Here is a 19,973-nt window from a genome sequence, read left to right as displayed (position 1 = left end):
CATTAAATCCTGTAGTAATCTTATAATTTTAGTAGATTTTGAATAAATCCCTTCATTAAATAGTAGCTTTCTCTGAGAGTCATGCGTGTAAGCACATGAACACTGTCCAAGGTAAAAATATATTTCACTTCATCATATTAAAGTCTTAGACTAGGGCTGGCAAGATGGCTCAGCAGTAAGAGCACTGACTGCTCTTCTGAAGGTCCTGAGTTCAAATGTCAGCAACCACATGGTGGCTCACAACCACCTGTAATGAGATCTGACACCTTCTGATGTGTTCGAAGACAGCTGCAGTGTACTTATATATAATAATGAATAAATCTTTGGGCCAGAGTGAGCAGGGACTGAGCGAGTGGGGCTGATCAGAGCAAGTAGAGGTCCTAAAAATTCAATTCCCAACAACCACCTGAAGGCTCACAACCATCTATACAGCTACAGTGTACTCATATACATAAAATAAATAAATCCTTAAAAAAAAAAGTCTTAGAATAATCGTATCAATACTTGCAAAAATTAAAGTAACATTTCTTGGATCATTACAGCCACAAAATGAATATATTGAACTGCACCGCAAACGATATGGATATCGTTTGGATTACCATGAGAAAAAGAGAAAGAAAGAAGGTCGGGAGGCCCACGAACGTTCAAAGAAGGCAAAAAAAATGATTGGCCTGAAGGCTAAGCTCTACCATAAACAGCGCCATGCCGAGAAAATACAGATGAAAAAGACGTAAGTGGCCCATCTACATATCATACTCGGGTAATAAGTACTGTGCACACTCTGAACCTCTGTCCTTTCTCCTAGTATTAAGATGCATGAGAAGAGAAACACCAAGCAGAAGGATGATGAGAAGACTCCACAGGGAGCAGTCCCCGCCTACCTGCTGGACAGAGAGGGGCAGTCGAGAGCAAAAGTACTTTCCAACATGATTAAGCAGAAACGGAAAGAAAAGGCGGTGAGTAATTTGAGAGTCAAGATTTGTCTCCAGTTTAATTTGAAACATTAAGGGCAACTATTAGTTCCATTATTGGGATACTGAAGTCTTAGAATGTTTTTGTGGATCTTTTTATTTCTCTTTTGATGAGGATTTAAGACTTGTTTATTTTTATGTGTATTTACCTGTGTGTATTTATGACAGCACATGGTGACAACAGAGGCTAGAAGAGGATGTCTGTTCCCCTGGAACTGAAATGATTGACTGTTATGTGCTACTGCGTGGGTGTTGGGACCTGAATACAAGTTGTATGAAGAACAGCAAGTGCTCTTAGCAGCTAACTCCAGCCCAGTTTTGTAAATCTAGTTTGATAGAAACTGGCTGTCTTGTCACCACGGATGATGTATCTTGGTTGAAAGAATTTTAGAATTTAAGTTTGAACAAAATCTATCAGAGGGAGCTGTGGCTAGAGCTCCTTTGGTGGGCATCTGCCCACCTAGCATGTCTGTAATCCCAGCACAGGGGGGGCTTAGGGGGGTTGGGGGGGCAGGAGCATCATAAGTCTAAGGTCATTCTTGGCTACATAGCAAGTTTGAGGCCAGCTTGGTCTCCATGAGTCCTTGGAAGCCATTAGAGTGTCATACATCTCTCATTTAAGAATTAATTAAAAACAAGTTCAGTAGTTAATGACTTAATTTCAAAATCTTAATACTGTGCTATTATAGAGAAAAACACAACATTTTTGGGCCTTGCAGTGTCAAAATTGGTTCCAGAAGAATTTTACACACCCTTTTACAATTACTGTCAAAACTAACTAAAATTCTGCCCTGATACAGAAAGAGCATAAATATTATTAAGTTCCTGTGAGTAGAATTAAGAAATTTAATTGGAAAATACACAGTATTAAAATCTTTTTTTCAATTTGTAAATATCCTAAATTATAATGGTATGACTACTACTGAAGACACTAGTGGATATCTACTCAGTGAATATGTTGAATTAGTCTGATTGCAGATAAGAGACTAGTCCCGGGGGGATATAAATCATTATTGGTGGCAATGCATTGTGAAGTGATGGGACATCCTAGAACCCATGTCTTAGTAATATTAGTCCAGAAGTCTTTCTACTGCCTTACACTGCTATAGCTTTAGCGGTTTTGTTTTTGTTTTATGTGTCTGTTTATTCAGGGGCGCTACAAAGCTTATGTAAAAAAAAAAAAAAAAAAAGCAGTCTTAAAATCTTTTAGGGGAAAATACAAAGAGATGAAGTGGGCTGAGTCCTCTGATATTCTGCTTGTAACTAGTAACAAGCATGTACACTATTACTTATAAGTCAGTGCCTTATAGGTGTATATTTTAGGTCTGTAACAAGGTATGAAGAGATTTTAGGTTAACCAAACCATGTATTTACTGTGCCCATGACATCCAGACTTAGCTGGTTTTGCCAATTGTGGCTTATGAAGACACAGCGCAGACTTCTCCAAAACTGCTGAACTACAAACGTGTGTTGAATGGTTATGGCAAAGTGAACCTTTTATTTTGTATGACCAAAAAACACTTGATGTATTCTTACTTTTTTTTTTTTTTACAATATCAATCTACGCTTTTAGGGAAAATGGGAGGTCCCTCTACCCAAAGTTCGTGCTCAAGGAGAAACAGAAGTATTGAAAGTTATTCGAACAGGAAAAAGAAAAAAGAAGGCATGGAAGAGAATGGTTACTAAAGTCTGCTTTGTTGGTGATGGCTTTACAAGAAAACCACCTAAATATGAAAGGTTCATTAGGCCTATGGTAAGTCTCTATAGGAGTGCAATGACTTAATGTTAGCCCCTTGTAAAGCTGGATGAAGTATATTACAATTCCCTGAAATTATTAAAATTGGTGTGAAAAACAGCTTGAACAATATTTTGTGCTATTTTTCCATGAATCTTAGCTGAATCTTAATGTCAGATTCATAATAGGTGTGAAATGATTTTGTATAACACATTGCCAGTGAATACTTGTATTTAAACATGATGCATTAGACTATTTTATAGTTATATATTCCTTATTCAACAAGTAAGCAGTTATATGCCTGAAGTGCTAGGCCTCAAACAGGGGCCTTTGTGACAACTCATTAGACAGGGGAGCATTTGCTTACATTTGGTCTTAGCCAAAAGACCAAAGAGCACTGGACTCTTCAGCTGAGAGTTAGTGAAGTAATGTCTTTTTTACTGCTTTTGAAAACATCCTATATGTAATTATTTTGTCTTTATAAGGTACAATAAAATTAGATTTCTATTGAGAGCAGTATGATTATCTCCAAAAAACTAAGCTCTCCCACACCCCCTAGTTTCTCCTCCTGCTTTGAAAAATATGAAACGTACATTTTCTCAGAATCCTTTTTGAACAGGAATGCTGGTGCTGTTGATCCTAACACTCAATCTGAATAATTTGTAATGGATTCAAATGCTGTAGTCACTGCTAACAGCCATGCTCACTTGAAGAGTGCAGTTTTTCCCTCCCCCAATTCAGTTACTAGCCAGAGACTGTCTGGCTGCAAAGGCCAGAATTTTTATTCACTCTTGGACTATATATATCATGATTCCCTTGATTTTTGTATTCATAATCTTTGAAGTACATTTTGGAATCTTTTCTTCTTTCCAGGGAGGAAAGATTCTCACAAATACTCTAAAACTAAGAATCGAACACAATTTTCCTTCCATTCCTACATAAGTAAAATTAAGGCTAAAAAGTTCTGAAATTTAAACTACTGTGTTCACAGGACCCCATTCAGGTGACTGCGACATCTGTGTAACAAGGTCCTCTCTAACTATGCTCATCTTCAAATCATGTTACCACCTACATAAAGAAGGCTAAGATCCCTCTCTCTTCCCCATCTTTCAAGGTGGCTAAAGTATTTCAACTCCTGAAATTGGAACGTGTAGGTTTTGATTCTATTTACCATGTATTATTTGATATGGAAACAAAACTCAAGGCTGTATGTAGACGTTGCTTCATTACTGACTGTGAAAATAGAGGGCTTTTATACGGTTGTCATGTATAAATGAGCCACTAGTGAGCTATGGCAGTGTTTGGCATATTTCCTTCAATAAGTATGATGAGCAAAGAAAAATACAAGCGTTGACATGACGTTCTTACATGGGATAACCCATTTTTGGATCGTGTATGCTTCTTCCTGTTCACTGTGCGATTTTTAATCTATAGAAATGTAGTTCCTCTGATGTTTTAAGACATTATTTATCCCCTAGCAGAGTTAATTAGAAAAGATGAGGATTCTAAAGACCCTACTCACCATTTGGACACATTCTTGTTTGATTTTTAGGGTCTACGTTTCAAAAAAGCTCATGTCACACACCCTGAGCTGAAAGCTACCTTTTGCCTGCCTATTCTTGGTGTGAAAAAGAATCCATCATCCCCATTATATACAACCCTGGGTGTGATCACCAAAGGTACAGTTATTGAAGTGAATGTGAGCGAGTTGGGCCTTGTGACACAAGGAGGCAAGGTGATTTGGGGTAAGTAAAAATTTAAATCTGGTGTTGCTTTTCTGTAGTCGTATGCACACACTTTTATATAATAATTTTCTAAAAAGAACTTCAGCAGTTGGGCTAGAGATCTGAGGAACAAAACTGATTTAGTTCCTACTTTGATTGCTCAGATGTTTGAAAATGAAGATATGTTTTAAAATAGGTGTTACACTGATTTGAAAATCATTTAGGAAAAGAAAGTCACTGGAAAAGTTAACAGTAACATAATGTATTGATAAAATGGAGCTGGCTGCCATTTGTGTACAGAACTTACCCTTGATCTGCTCATTTCTTATATGAACATGGTATTTAGAAATGTAAGATAAAAAAAGTTTTCTTCTTTAAACTGATTTTTGTTAACTCCTTTTCTTCATTTGGTTTGGTTTTCCTTAGGAAAGTATGCCCAAGTTACCAACAATCCTGAGAATGATGGATGCATAAATGCAGTCTTGCTGGTTTGACAGTGACGTCATTCATACAAGTCATTCTACTCAGTACTGAAGACTACCCACTGTCAGGAAAACACCATGGCTGGGATCTTTCTGAACTACCGAGCAGCCTTACCCAATGTGCAGTCATCAAGAAGTAGTTATTAAGTTGTAAAGGAAAATAAAACTGCCCAGTTTGACAGTTGGGTCTTTATTTTGGGGCATAATGGTTTACGTGTTAATAAAATTTAGTGTCTGAATAGCAAGCACACAAAAGCGTACTAAAACCTATGTATGCAGCAATACAAGTCTCATTACTTGAAAAGCCATCAGTATAGTTGAACGTTACTGTAAAGGTCGAGTATTTTCCATTTCGTTGCCATTAATCCTAAAATGTGGAACATTTTAAACACATGGTAGCATTTAAATTCATAAACTATGACAATAAAAGTCTTGAGAGGGTAAATTAGATGAAAAGAGTGCACAACTCAGTGCTTTCACTCATAATACCTTACGTAGTACTTTCAGTGACCTCCAGTGTGCTTCCTCCATTTCCTATAGTCTAAAAATAGGGAGTACACTTAATACTGCTACAATGATGTGAACAATTGGGTTAGATAATTCACCATGTACCAGTGACTTGAGATTAAATTGAAATGATTTGGGGTTAATCCACATTCTTAAGAGTGTGTGTTTATTAATCTGTAATCACCATATTGCTTTAAATTGTTTATTTTTTAAATCTACTTTCATAATACAGGCAGTTTGATTAGCTTGCCTTTAACAGAATCATGCAGTGTCTAATATCTAAGCACATCTTCATGAATGAAACTCAGGAAAGGAAATTTAAAATACAAGACTAGAAAACAATCACAAAATACGGGGTTAATTACTATTTTAAACACGGGGGGGGGGGGATAACCTAGCAAAGAAACAAAGACTTAGTATTCTGAATAATTTCTTTTTTTTTTTTTAAAGTTTTAGAATATACAAAGCTAATAAAGGAAAAGGAAGGCCTAGCTCCTTGGAAAGGACTGACCAGGAAAGGTAGAGTTACTTCACTTTCTTATAATTAGATTTTAACATTTTCTACCAATAGAAATGGGCAGTGTCTATTTATTTGCCTACGTTCTGGCGAAAGGTCTGACTTAAGTGGGTATTGCTGAAGTACATTTGCTTGCTTTTTTTTTTTTTAGGATTAAAACTAGCAAACTGTCTTATACTAAAAAGGCATGGCAGGAAGTATTAAAACAAGCATGGCTTCTGTACCAGACCACACCTAAAACCACCAGATTGCAAATGGACAGCAAAGCAAACGCTGCTCTCTTAACATAGTTACATAGGAGTAGGGTTAGTACAAATTCTTTATTTACATCAAAGTCACAAACCACTAGGTAACACTGGTCACCTGTTCAAAGCAGACCATTAGTGACTAGAAGTCCTCCTTAGTCTCTGCAAATCAATGGAAAAAGGAAAGACACATGGAGAAGACTGACATTCTAAGTCATGCCGTTTGATTTTATTTAAAAAAAATCATAATAGAATCTCTTTAAAAGTTTTAAAGGAGCTTTACAATAAAATTCTTAAATAAGTTTTTGTGTGGTCTAATAGTAGTTTAAGTTTGAAAGTAGAACTAAACTGGTAATACTCATTTGCTATTTTACATAAGGAAATATATATATGTATATACACCAGAAAGGAGCTTCCTTCTCCACATTCATGACTCCGAGACAGAAAGTACCAGCTCACAAGAGACTACAGAAGGACAGAGCACTCAACAAACAGCTGCGTGAAATCTCTGTGGTCCTCATGCCTTGCTACATTTGTTTAGATTCCCTACTGAACATAAATTGTTACAAATTTTATATAAACATGTTGCTGAATATGAAAGATTTTTCCTGTGACCTAACTTTTCCTCTATGATCTATACAAACTTTAACTTATGTCACAGACAAGTAACAAGTTTTCTTGTATGCAGAGCAAAATGTTTTGAATCCCATTTTTATCAAACAAGTTTAGGAAGTATATAAGTTTATACTGTTAGTACCCAGTGTGATATGTGAATATTTTTCTTTAACTCTAGAGACTATTCATACATTGAGCTGCCAGTGAGTGCAATCTACTAAAACACTCATCTAAAGAATGTAATGGAAGGGAAACAAGAACCAAAACAAACAATAAAAACCCAACATACCCATAAAACTTTAAATGTGTGTTAAAATCAAAAATAGGATTTAAATTTCTGAATCTTAACTGACCTTTCAGTTACTATCCCTAGTTGAGATATTAACAAATTTCTCTAAATGTGTAAAACAGCATCAGCATTTGGCAAATTCACTAGTCAAATATATTTTATAACAGCTTTTACCAAAAAAAAAAAAAAAAAAAAAGTCAAAGTATAATTTTCACTTAGAATGAAATTATCTAAGCAAAATTAAAACAACAGGTAAGTGCAACCTTCATACAAGGGTTTGCTATTTGGTCTGCTGCTTTAAGATCTTAATTAATTAGACTTCTAAAATACCAACATCCCTAAATAAAATGTAAGACATGAAATCACCAATCAGCTGACTGAAGACTAAATGGACTGAGCATAAACTTAGAGCACTTCATGACTCAAATTCTCAACATTTCTCTCACAAAGTTCAAGCTGTTTCAAAGACAAATCGAATTGGTCTCAAAATAGCCTCTAGCTGAACTACAAATCAAAGTACACAGTATTCCCCAAGTGACACTGACCAATTGTCTATGAATTCTAAGAATAAAACCATTTTGTTCATTTTAAAACCAATTGTCATTAAACAAAATTTTTTAATATTTCTAAAATATCAAATAGCCAGGTGGTAGTACTGTGTGCCTTTAATCTCAACACTCAGAAGCAGATCTGAGCTGGGGGTCTGCCTGGTTTACAGAGTAAGTGCATGGATAGTCAGTCAATGCTACACAGAGAAACCCTGTCTTAAAGTATACAAGACCCAAAGGGACAGCCGAATCAGAATCTAGGCATTTGTACATCTCACTGGGCAGCTTTATTCCTTCCATCTAGGACTAAAGGTGTTTTGATAGAGTTCTAGACCTATCCAAAAATGGATACAGGGTATAACAGGCAAGCTGGGTGGGGGTCTGCTGCTAGAAGAATCACAGTGAGACAGCAGGAGAAGAATCAAGGAGACGGGGCCTATACGTCTGCACTATCTGATCAGGACTACAATCCGAATTAAACTACATACTAAATTCAATTACTTGAGGTGTTTAAAAGATAAAAAAGTGTACTCAAGCTTTTCAGCATCGGAAAATATATAGAGGAAAAAATTATAGCAAACTAATACTTCATGTAGAAGTATTAAATTTAAATTAAATTTTAAATTATGTACCCACACACCACAGTTGTATCTTTAACAGTTCTGCTAACACCAGATGATATGCAGTCTAAACTACTTCTCACAGACTTGAACTCCATCTACAACTAACATTAAGAAATAAAAACAAAAACCATCTTTACAAGCTGATCATAAATTTCTACTTTTTGTTCTCTAACTTGATATTATATTTAATTAACTGACTCATTTTGTTTAGGTATGCTTACACTTAAAAGATGGAGATTGTTTTTGATACTAAGATAAAACTTTGAGAACCCTTACCAAATTTTACCAGTAAAACCCTTAGTATAAAAGATTCCTATGATCAAACTCTAACAGTTTTTTAAGTTGTATTTTTAAAATATTAATGATTAGATGCTCCACCTGTTGAAGAACAATATGACTTGGAATTCCAAAATTGACACATGGTCCATAAATAATAGTTACTTACAGAAAATAGCCTGAAAAAATAAAAAGAATGGTGAATCCTTGTTCTAAAGGAAAGAGAAAACCTGCATCTGTAAATAAGTTCAAATTGAAATTTTAGAATTTGTCCTGTGCCCCATGCTGTTTATTAGTTACCATGGTTTAAAAACAACAACAACAAAGAGGGTTTATGAACTGCATTTCTCCTTCCTTCAGGTCAGCTTGGCTTTTTTCTTGCCAGGGCCCTTATGCCCTTTGGCCTTTCTTCTCAGACTGCGCCTGTCTACAACAGGCACTTCCACTTCGATCTCCTCTGAGCTGCTATCCACAGCTTTCTCTGCTGACTGTGTGAACTGTTCCAGGTGCTCAGAGGACGCTTCAGACTGCTCCTCTGACTGGCTCTTCTGTCCTGCATTCTGTGGAAATGACACGTCTTCAAGTCCGACCTCTATCAGAGAGCTCTGAGTAGCCGATGGTTCCTGGGCCTCAGGTACTCCCTCCTCACCCTGGTCTTCCACTGAGGAAGGAGTGTTGGGTGATAAATTCTGAGAGACTGGTTCTTCGGGAAATTCTGGTACCACGGAATTTGGAAAATTACCATCAGACTTTTCTTCATTTGATACAGTGGCAATATTGTCTGAGCTCCCCAAAAGTGTTTTCTTTTTTGAAACTGGGGACAGATTTTCTTCAGTATGTCCTTTATCATCAGATGGGCCTTGATCAGTCAACATTTCTGAGTCATTATCAGGTGAGGTCTGGGAAAAGCACACAAGGAACAGGTCAGTAAGCCATTTTACAATGCAGTTCTAAAGCGAATCATTTTCAATGTCACTGTGAAGACGTCAGGACTCCTCATTTTTGTTCAGCGTGAAGACAATATTTTAAATGCAACTCAGTTTCTTCAAAATTGTCTCATGGTGACTGTAATACAATAAATTCTTATAAGAAATCTTTATGCCTGAAAAAAGTATCCAAGAAACTTTAAGCTTCAAGATCATACCAAATCATCAACTGCCTCTAGATTTTGGTATTGCTGGAGCTGGAAGGAGTCTCTAGGGACAACACTGCTGTCCTCACCAAGTGCCGAGGGCCAGCTCCTACAGATCAGATACCCGGGGGAGGTACGGAGATGGAGACTGACCAGGCAGCAGACTTGTGAGAGAGTGAAATTTAATTCTCCTGGAAATGAATGAATGTACGTACACACACACACACACACACACACACACACACACACACACACACACTCTTACTTGGTGAAAAAAGCAAGGCTACTGCAACTTTATTTTTTCTCCTATAGCTTATATATCCCAGTGAAATCTTTCAATCAATATAAAAATTATAATGTGGTTATAGTCTATTTTTCTTTAAATGAATGGTTACAATAAATATAAGTAAAAACATCATGTTCCCCAATACTCTTTACATAGTTAAACATTTTACTTATCACAGGTGAAAAAAAATTATTCCCAAGAACATTCATGTCTAAGTACTTTGTTATAGATTAACAAAGTGTAAGCAAGAAAGCAAGACTTTTCTCAGGCAAACTATTTCTCTTATTGGCAGGCTGAAATTTACGGTTACAAAGAGAGAATTGATCATTATCTTAGTAACCTTATAAAAAAAATTTTTGATTTTTTTTTTTTGGGGGGGGGGGTTCGAGACAGGGTTTCTCTGTATAGCCCTGGCTGTCCTGGAACTCACTTTGTCAACCAGGCTGGCCTCAAACTCAGAACCGCCTGCCTCTGCCTCCCGAGTGCTGGGATTAAAGGCGTGCGCTACCACGCCCAGCTTATAAAAAAATCTTAAAAAGACTCACATCGCTAAACTTGTGCACACATACGCACCAACTCCCCCTCCCCCCCCATGACGGGGTTTCTCTGTGTATCCCTGGCTGTCCTCGAACTCACTCTGTAGACCAGGTTGGCCTTGAACTCAGAAATCTGCCTGCCTCTGCCCGCCAAGTGCTGGGATTAAGAGGTGTGCGCCACCACTGCCCCGCTACCAACAATTTTTTAATAAATCATATTAGGAAGCCAAGGGCAAAAAATACGTACAAGAAATTAATCATCGCCTTGATCACCAGACCAGCTTTAGCAAGAAAGGCACGTCACCTAGTTGAAATGAAAACTTCTGGTTTCTTTGGAAAGTCAGTTATATCAAATGATGTTTTGCTGGGGCACATTGGTAAAATGTTTTGCTAAAGCAGACATATGAAAGAATATTTCCTGAAGCAAGACACGGGTCAAAGGATGTTTTGCTAAAGCAAATGAAAGGACACATGATATTAAGAAGGAATATAAATATAACCCAACAAATGGTGGACAACTACTGTATTGGTACACCTTGCCATTCCTTACTGTTCATCATTTGACATGACTTCATAGAAAAAAATGGACCAAAAAACCTGTGGTGGTGTTCTGGCGGCTTCTTACCACTCCCATAGAATCAGGCTGATCGGCAGAGTAAAGTGGAAGTTTCTGGATATGTCAGCTGATACAGACTCATTTGAAGTTTTGCTATTTGGGGGGAGTATAAAATAGGACTCAAGGGACAGTGACAGCATGCTTAAGCTTTGCACCATTTTGTTGGTCTCAAGTTGTCTTCACATTCACTGATCTTCACTTTGTTGAGAGAGGCATGGGAAGAACTTCTGGTGTCCCTGTTGGTCCTAGTCAATCCTGCTGACTTATGCTGGGCTGGGCCACTGCTGCCGATTTGTGTTTGTTCTCCTGACACTAGTGAACTGGACTGCTGGTATCCTGATAACTGGAAACTGAAATAGCCCCAAGGACCTCCATCGGGACTGACCTGCCTTTGCTGATTTGTGAATGGTGTTTGTAAATGGATGGAGCTGCTGCTGCTTTTTTTTTTTTTTTAATTTCCGAATTTATTAAAATGATTAACCTCAATACTGCAAGTGCATGTACAAAATATTTGTAAAAAATGTTTTTTGATGAAACGTTAAAGAACTTACCTCAAATGCTGAAAAAGTCCTTTTCATTCTCTCAGTACAAGGAATACATTGTATCTCAAAAGTATTACAACTCAGCAAAACAATTTAAAACAGTAATTTGAAAAATGATTGAAAATTGAATACTTTANATATTNTTTCTAGGATCATTTCCTAATTCTTACAATTGCCAAAAACTTTACCAATCATTGCATAAGCTCAAGCTGAGAGTTTTATTGAGTGTNACCTCTTCCAGACTGGTCAAGAGTGTGGGGTTCTGGCATCCCCACAGTGAAGTTCTACAGCAGATCGAGAACAGTCNGAGGCCCCTGCCTTGAGAAACGGAANTAAGGTTCCCTAGAAGGCATCAGCAGCACTGCTGAATGCTTGTGCATACAACTCCTGAGAGGCAGCAACTCCTCACAATGTCACTGCTCTTAGACCCATGGGAAAACCGGCCTCCAAAGACAAGGCCACAACAAAACTAAAATAAACATCATAAATAAGTTACTAAAATTAAGCTTAAAATGGAGAAAATGGGAAATTGTTATTTTGTTATTTTTTTCCTTAAGATTGAAATTCCTGAAATGGCTATTGTTGGTATTCAAAGAAATGCGAAGGTTTAAGTCTCAACAGCCCAAGAGAACATGAGAAAGAAGGTGACCAGTTCCCCTGTGCAGGCTCCTGAGCTCACCGTCAGCTTCCTGGCTCCCACTTATGCTTGGGAACCCATGAAGACTGAGAGCATCCTGGAGGTGCTCTGGGTGCCTTGAGACAGGAGGTTTGAGACACAGGACTACCTTTCTTCATGGCTATAGCAAATGGTTTTGGGGGGGGGGGGCACGCTGCAGTCTTTCCTTCTGCTTCCAAATGACATAGATACCCAAGAGGGTGAGACTGCATGGCAAAGACAAGACTGTACAGGACCACAGCAGGGAATTCTATCATGCACAGGAGCAAAGACATCATAGCCTAGACACATCCATGAATCTTCGAACTTGTAACTGGAACCTACGAGCAACGGTTTTGAGACTCCAAGCAGCTGAGTATTGGTCGGTGTCATCAGCAAAAGGGAAGCGTGGTGATGCTCTCTGTTGGACCTTCACTCCCTGCAGGTCCTCTGACACACTGCAACAGAGTCCACTAGCTTGTGTCATTTAGTAACACTATCTATCTGAAAGGGCAGCTATACATTTCCCAGTAAATAAACAGACCCACTGGTGTCAAACACCTGCTATAAACTGATATTCTCAAATTCTTTGATTTGTAAAATAATCCAGAGAAACAAACAAGCCTGGTATTGAACATAAAGCAGTAATCAAAAATTGCTCATTAAGTTACTTAAAAATTAATTTCTCAAAGTGCTTCAAAAACAAATTAAATCTGACTCCTCTCTTTGTTTGACTGATAATATAATCAAAAAAATCTGATATTTTCATAATAAACTAACATAAGCCAAGATCGTCCACTGATGCAGTGCTTACACTATATATTTATAATTTCCTATTTTATTGGCATGAATATTTCTAAACTTAAAAACCTTCCTGGTAAGTTCTTTTAATTTCCTATGACAAAGGAGCTGCTGCTTCTGATTTGCGTGAACTGAACTACTGATATATCTTGACAACGAAGATTGGATTTGTTCCAAAGAGCTATTTCTAAACAGGTCCACTTTCTCTGTATCCTAAAAATCTTTCTTTTCCACTACCTCTGATGAGTGGTAGGCTAGAAGGGAGGATAAAGCATTTAAGAACCCTTATAAAAAGTAGATTTTTAAAAAAAATCTAAGCCTTCACCTGTTACTAATCAGGCTGCCACCATGCTTGTTCTCTGACATCCCTCAATTATTAAAAGTGTGCCTGAGCTTTCCATTGTTCCCCACGATATTCTTCATCAAAACCCTAACAAAAACATCTTTTTTTGTTGTTGTTGTTTTGTTTTTCAAGACGGGGTTTTTCTGTGTAACCCTGGCTGTCCTAGAGCTCACTTTGTAGACCAGGCTGTCCTCAAACTCAGAAATCGGCCTGCCTCTGCCTCCCGAGTGCTGGGATTAAAGGCGTGCGCCACCACACCCGGCCTAACAAAAACATCTTAACTTTACTGACAATCCGCATCTCTAAGTTCTTTCTGAGGCTGGTGTGTTGTAGGGTATTTGATCGCACTGTGAACCCCAAGACTGTGAACTGGAAAAGCCTTGTTGTGTGGCTTGGCACTAGGACACACCTTCTAACTAAGAGGTAAATAAAGTCAACCTTAGGTCAGGAGGCAGGACAAGCAACCAGCTGACAGAAAGGAACGTAAGTAAACAGGAAGGAAGGTGTTTGAGTTGAAGGGTCTTAAGACAGGATGGAGTAGAAAGGTCAGCTAGGTGCTTTCTCGCCTCTTCCTAAAGGACTGCGTGCTAGGGTGGAGGAACTGGCAGGCTTTCACCACAGCCTTTGGCTCCTAAGTCTTCGTTGATAAAATCAAACATTTAAGATTTTGTTTTCAAAAACAACAGTGGTGGTTGAATCACTAATCTGCTCCATCAACAATGCTTGAAAAAGATCAATTGCAATATACTGCCCAGTGAGGGGCCAGAGACCCCTTAGAGATGTCATACAACTCACTGACTATGAGGGAACACGCAGAGTGCAACTCCACAACAGCATGAAGTCCTCGGGACATGTAGCCCTTCAGCTCTGCCTCCCCGAGGCACAGCCATTGTGACTGTGCTATCCAGTGGGTCTCACTCCTGAGTTCTAAAGCTGTCTGCTGTTGTTCTCACAGCCTGACAGCTAGGTCTGACTGGTTACCTTAGACAATAACGATCTGGGGGATGGGAGATTTATCCACCAACTTCAGTAAGACACTTAAAAAGCTTTACTATACGTGTCCTATAGCCATAAGCTAAAATATCCCAAACTAACCAAACTCATTTAAACATTCTATGGAGCTTTTCTTTATCCGTTCTACTGAACTTAAAACAAACAAAATTACAGCCAGGGCCACACAGAGAAACCCTGTCTCGAAAAACAAACAAACAAACAACAACAACAACCAAAACAAAATTACTGTAGCAGTCATAGCCAGTGCACACAGTAAGTACTCAAATGTTTGGTAACCATGTGTCTGTTTTTATTTTCCTAATCATTTCCTTAAGTCTGTAAAAGAGAGCTCATTTTGTTACCATAAAGTAGTTATAATATGGGGGGAGTGGAATTGAACTTTGAAAGGCAAATATAAAAACTTATGTCTGAAATAAAAATGTTCCTAAAGGATGGCATGCTAGGGTAAAGATTCTAAATCCTCTACCCTCTACCCAATGGCACCAACACTGGCAAATTTTACTGTGAAAAGTGAGGTAATGTCTGCCTTACCTTGTCCAGTGTGGCCTCGGGCGCTTTTAAAGACTCTGCTACTAGTGGAACAGGATTCCCAGGGTCTCCACTGGAATTGAAAGCTGGAACCTTTAACTCTTCTTCAAGACCCTCACTGGTGGAGTCCTCGTCTTCAGTTGTAAGAGAGGGCTTGAGGGCAGCATCCATTACCTCACCATTCACAGGCTCTAACGCAGAGACCTGCACCAAGAGGGAAAGACAGGATTTGATTATAACTGATCGTTCAAGAAAAGTCCATTCTCAGTCCCTACTTACTACCCACCAACAATAAATTTAAAACAATATGAAGTATCAGTTAAAACTTAAGATTTTAGATTTACTGGGGGCCGGGGGTGGTGGTGGTGGAGGGTGCTTCCGTGTCAGAGCAGAGCAGTAAAGAATCTAAAGAATGCAGACTCCTACTGTTCTCTGATGACAGGGGTGGCCAGGCTGGTTGCACAATGTGGGTCTAAGGTTCAGATTCAGTAAAAAGACCCTCCCCTTCTACCTAATCGCTCTCTCTCTTTTTTTTTTTTTGGTTTGTTTGTTTGTTTGTTTGTTTTTGAGACAGGGTTCCTCTGTAGAGCCCTGGCTGTCCTGGAACTCACTTTGTTGACCAGGCTGGCCTCTTAACTCAGAAATCCACCTGCCTCTGCCTCCCAAGTGTGTGCCACCACACCCGGCTCCTATCTAGTCCTTCTTAAAGGACAGTCACAGAATGAACTTTTCAGTAAAGATATAACAGAGCACAGTGGAAAGATGTAGACATAGCTGTTTGTTCCCGTAACTACCAGCAATAGGAGCCAAAGACAAATGGATCATCCAGGCTAGCCAGCAGGCCTAGAGACAGGGCAAGCTTCGGGTCAGGAAGACACACTGTCTTAAAGTACTAAGGCAAATAGCACAAGAGGAAGGTACCGAACATCCTTCTCTGGCCTATGCACATGTGCATATGAGCACATGCAACCCTGCACCCAAACACCCACGAAAGAGGCCAGGAGTCATGGACCACATGGAGGCAAGGAACCAAAGACCACACGCAGAGTGCGGAGGCAAGGAGTCAAAGAGCAAAATGTAAAACGCTGAGGTCCCCAGAATGTACACATTAAGAAGGAAAATCTGAGCTGGGGCGTGGTGGCACACGCCTTTAATCCCAGCACTCAGGAGGCAGAGGCAGGCGGATTTCTGAGTTTGAGGCCAGCCTTGTCTACAAAGTGAGTTCCTGGACAGCCAGAGCTATACAGAGAAACCCTGTCTCGAAGGGTGAAAAAAAAGAAAAAGGGGGGGAAAAAGAAGAAGAAGAAAACGGCATGAGTCAAATATATACAGACACATGAACACACATTTACTGCCAGAAAACTAAAGACCCTTGGGTAGAGTACTAGTCAGTTACCCCAGAAAAGAGAATCCACTGGAATCACACTGGCTCTGTCCCTGAGGACCTGTAACGGCATACATTCAATGTCTTGCTGGAAGAGACAGGTTACATGATATGTACTGTCTCACAATATACTATATTATATTATAAAAGGGGAGGAAAACTATAAATATTTAGACATTTTTCCCCCTCAAAAGTATGTGGGTTTATTTCCCCGTTTCCTAAAAGATGGCTTTTTTTTTTCCCCTTTTCCTTTTTTTGAGACAGGGTTTCTCTGTATAGCCCTAGCTGTCCTGGATCTCTCTTTGAAGACCAGGCTGGCCTCGAAATCAAAAATCCGCTCTTGAAAAAAACCAAACAACAACAACAACAACAACAAAGAAAAAAACTGCCTACTTCTGCCTCCCAAGTGCTGGGATTAAAGTCGTGCACAACCACTGCCTGGCTAAAAGATGTCATTTTAAATTATAGCTCAGTAAGGCAGAGGGAGCAAAAGCTGAACTACACTGACTTAAGGAAAATGGCAGAAGTGCTGTTCCTTCCAGAGGACCCAGATTCAATTAGCAGCACCCACAAAATGACTGACAACTAACTGTCTGTAACTCCAGCTCCAGGGAACCCCATGCTTTCTATTTTGTTTTTCGTTTTTTTGAGTATCTCTCTCACGTTGTCCTGGCGGACCAGGCTGGCCTCAAAATTCAGAGATGCCGCCAATGTGCTGGAATTAAAGGTATACACCACCATGCCTGGCCCCTCTTTTGATCTTCAAAGGCAGCAGATACATACTTGGTGCACAAACATACAGAGGCAACACACCCAGACACATTAAAAAGTAATAATAAGCACTCGGGAGGCAGAGGCTGGTGGATTTCTGAGTTCGAGGCCAGCCTGGTCTACAAAGTGAGTTCCAGGACAGCCAGGACTATACAGAGAAACCCTGTCTCAAAAAACCAAAAAAAAAAAAAGTAATAATAAAGATGTAGTATTATTATTCAAGAAACTCAGGTGCGTATGAAACAAGGGACCAGGAATACGTAAGCAAAGGACTAAAGATATCAAAAGGAAAGACAAACGGGTAAAGATGAGGAAGAGGACGGTAGGATAATAAATGTGTAGGTCAAGTATGAAGCTTGATTAATTAGTTTCCTTAGATACAAAAAATCTATCTATTTGTTTTGGGTACTATTTTATTTTATAACTACTTATCTTTTAAGGGATTTAGAAAATCAGCTGTAGTTTTTTTAAAAATCCAAATAACTAATTTCTATCCTTCTAACAAAAGTTAAGACTGCCTGGACCCTAACTGGCTTCAACATTTGTGCATGTGTTCAGTGTATTTAATTCCACCTATCAGTGTATTTAAAATGCACCGAGGGATCTTACTATTCGCTGAACTACATAAATCCCAGCCAGTGTAAGAATGTTCCCAACCACCAGCCACAATGTGTAAACGGTGGTCTTGTTTCTCTAGCAGGGTAGAGTTAAGGATGTTTCTACTAGCTGACTCCCAGGGGTTTATATTTAACGAGTGCCATCATACCTTGTCCCCGTCTTGCTTCTGCAGGCGTGGCTGAGTTTCCAGAGCAGGAGCAGGCTGTGCATCTTTATCACTGCTTTCATCCTCAGATTCAGTCACTCTCTGCTCAGCCTCTTCTTCCAGGAATTCTTCTGAGCTCTCTGATGTTCGTGCAGCACACTCTATTCTAGGAGACAAACCAAAACCATCCTTGTTTTTCCTTATTATGGATCAAGATAAAATTTCAAAGATCCATCAGTACAATTGATGAAATCAGGAACTCTGGTGTGGTTGAGCAAGAACTGTACAATCCCAGCCCTTTATTTTGATGAAGGTTTTACTAAAATTACCCAGCCTTTCTTGGGATTCACAATCCTCCAGCCTCAGTATACCAGAATTCCTTCTTAACAAACTAACATTTTAGAACCAATAAATGTTATTCCATCAACTTTAGATCCTGAAGGTACAAAACTAATCTTTTATCCTGATGAATTTATCCTTTTTCTTTTTCTTTTGTTTTTGTTTTGTTTTGTTTTGTTTTTCAAGACAGGGTTTCTCTGTGTAGCCCTGGCTGTCTTGGAACTCACTTTGTAGACCAGGCTGGCCTCGAACTCAGAAATCCGCCTGCCTCTGGCTCCTGAGTGCTGGGATTAAAGGCGTGTGCCACCACCCCTGGCTATCCTTTTCCTTGCCTAATTAAAAACCTTCTCTTAGGGCTGGTAAGATGGCTCAGTGGTTATGAGTGTCGACTGCTCTCCAAAGGTACTGAGTTCAAATTCCAACAACCACATGGTGGCTCACAACCATCTGTAACAAAATCTGATGCCCTCTTCTAGAGTGTTTGAAGACAGCTACAGTGTACTTACATATAATAAAAATAAAAATAAAATAACTTAAAAAAAAAAACACCTCTATTTAAACTAGACCTTTCATCTATTCTACTGAAATGAACATTTTATTTCCAACACTGTTAGTGCAGAATCACAAGCAATATCTATAATCACAGACACTTATTATCTGACATATGCCCAAAGGACTTGATGTACTTTATAGATTATTTGCAATAGCTAGGAAATGGAATATGCTCTCCAGCTGATGAATGGAGAGTGAAAACATAAGTGTGTCCCTAAGGATGAAACTAAGTGAAAGGGCATAATTAACAGATTTTTTGAGTCAATAGTTTGACATCTAAAATGACAAAGTTATAAATTAACTAAATAATTGAATGGTACGAAGGAAACAAGTCTAATTTTATTATAAAAATATAAAATCTTGGTTTCTATCAGATGCCAACAAAAGGCTGTGGAGATGGCTCAGCAGAGAGCTTGTAAAACCCTAGGCTCCATCCCCAGGTGTTGTATAAGCTAGGTATTATGGTGCATGCCTATAACCCTGGCCCTCAGGCCATTTAACAACTTTCAGACCATATGAAATCCTCCTTCAAAAACTGAAAAATAAATTCAAAGACACTGTTACTTCACCCTTTTCAGATGGGATTCACCACATAGGGCAAACGAGCCTCTGGCTCAGCGATCTCAGCCTCTGACTCAGCAATCTCAGCCTCTGACTCTCAGAGATCTCAGCCTCTGACTCAGCGATCTCAGCCTCTGACTCAGCAATCTCAGCCTCTGACTCAGAGATCTCAGCCTCTGACTCAGCGATCTCAGCCTCTGACTCAGCAATCTCAGCCTCTGACTCAGCGATCTCAGCCTCCCAGCCTGGGACTGCATGACTGAGTCTCCATGGCTGATCTGAAGGTGACATGTTTACCAAGAGCTCTGGTGATTCTGTCAATGACCAAGTCTCTGGAAGAACTGACTGTATTATTTATGGTTATCACTAACTTATTAATTATATCCAGTAGCCTAGGTAAAGTGGATTAATTATAAACTATCTGAATTTTAACAAAACAGTTGTTAAGTTTCAATATTACTAAAACCTATCCTATTGTGGAGCTCCAACTTTAACACTTCCCCAAAATCTGTTCCCCAGATCATTAGGAATGTGGCTAGTAAAGAGCCTTTGTTCTCTTAGGGCAGCTGAGGGTCTTCTGTTCCTCCACCTGACAGCTAGCTAGGCAATTATCTCAGT

The 19,973-nt window shown here is 39.0% G+C and overlaps 2 protein-coding genes across 3 annotated transcripts in view; one reads left to right on the top strand and one right to left on the bottom strand.

Annotated features, from left to right (window-relative positions):
* Positions 1 to 5,763, top strand: part of Nsa2 (NSA2 ribosome biogenesis factor) — a 7,836-nt gene extending 2,073 nt beyond the window's left edge. The window contains exons 2-6 of the mRNA XM_021208500.2: positions 543 to 730; positions 806 to 956; positions 2,545 to 2,724; positions 4,259 to 4,451; positions 4,857 to 5,763. Coding sequence (XP_021064159.1) covers positions 543 to 730; positions 806 to 956; positions 2,545 to 2,724; positions 4,259 to 4,451; positions 4,857 to 4,924 — 780 coding nt within the window. The 3' untranslated portion in view covers positions 4,925 to 5,763. The remainder of the gene's footprint in view (positions 1 to 542; positions 731 to 805; positions 957 to 2,544; positions 2,725 to 4,258; positions 4,452 to 4,856) is intronic.
* A 620-nt stretch (positions 5,764 to 6,383) lies between these two features.
* Positions 6,384 to 19,973, bottom strand: part of Fam169a (family with sequence similarity 169 member A) — a 54,912-nt gene continuing 41,322 nt past the window's right edge. For both annotated transcript variants that reach the window (XM_029544115.1, XM_021208398.1), the window contains exons 11-13: positions 17,907 to 18,069; positions 14,989 to 15,189; positions 6,384 to 9,431 (exon numbers count right to left, since the gene is read on the bottom strand). In XM_029544115.1, the coding sequence (XP_029399975.1) occupies positions 8,889 to 9,431; positions 14,989 to 15,189; positions 17,907 to 18,069 (907 nt within the window). In that variant the 3' untranslated portion in view covers positions 6,384 to 8,888. The remainder of the gene's footprint in view (positions 9,432 to 14,988; positions 15,190 to 17,906; positions 18,070 to 19,973) is intronic.

The sequence above is a fragment of the Mus pahari genome, chromosome 11 (genome assembly GCF_900095145.1).
Source record: "Mus pahari chromosome 11, PAHARI_EIJ_v1.1, whole genome shotgun sequence".
NCBI classification, from domain to species: Eukaryota; Metazoa; Chordata; class Mammalia; order Rodentia; family Muridae; genus Mus; species Mus pahari.
This window is presented reverse-complemented; position numbering and strand designations above follow the sequence as displayed.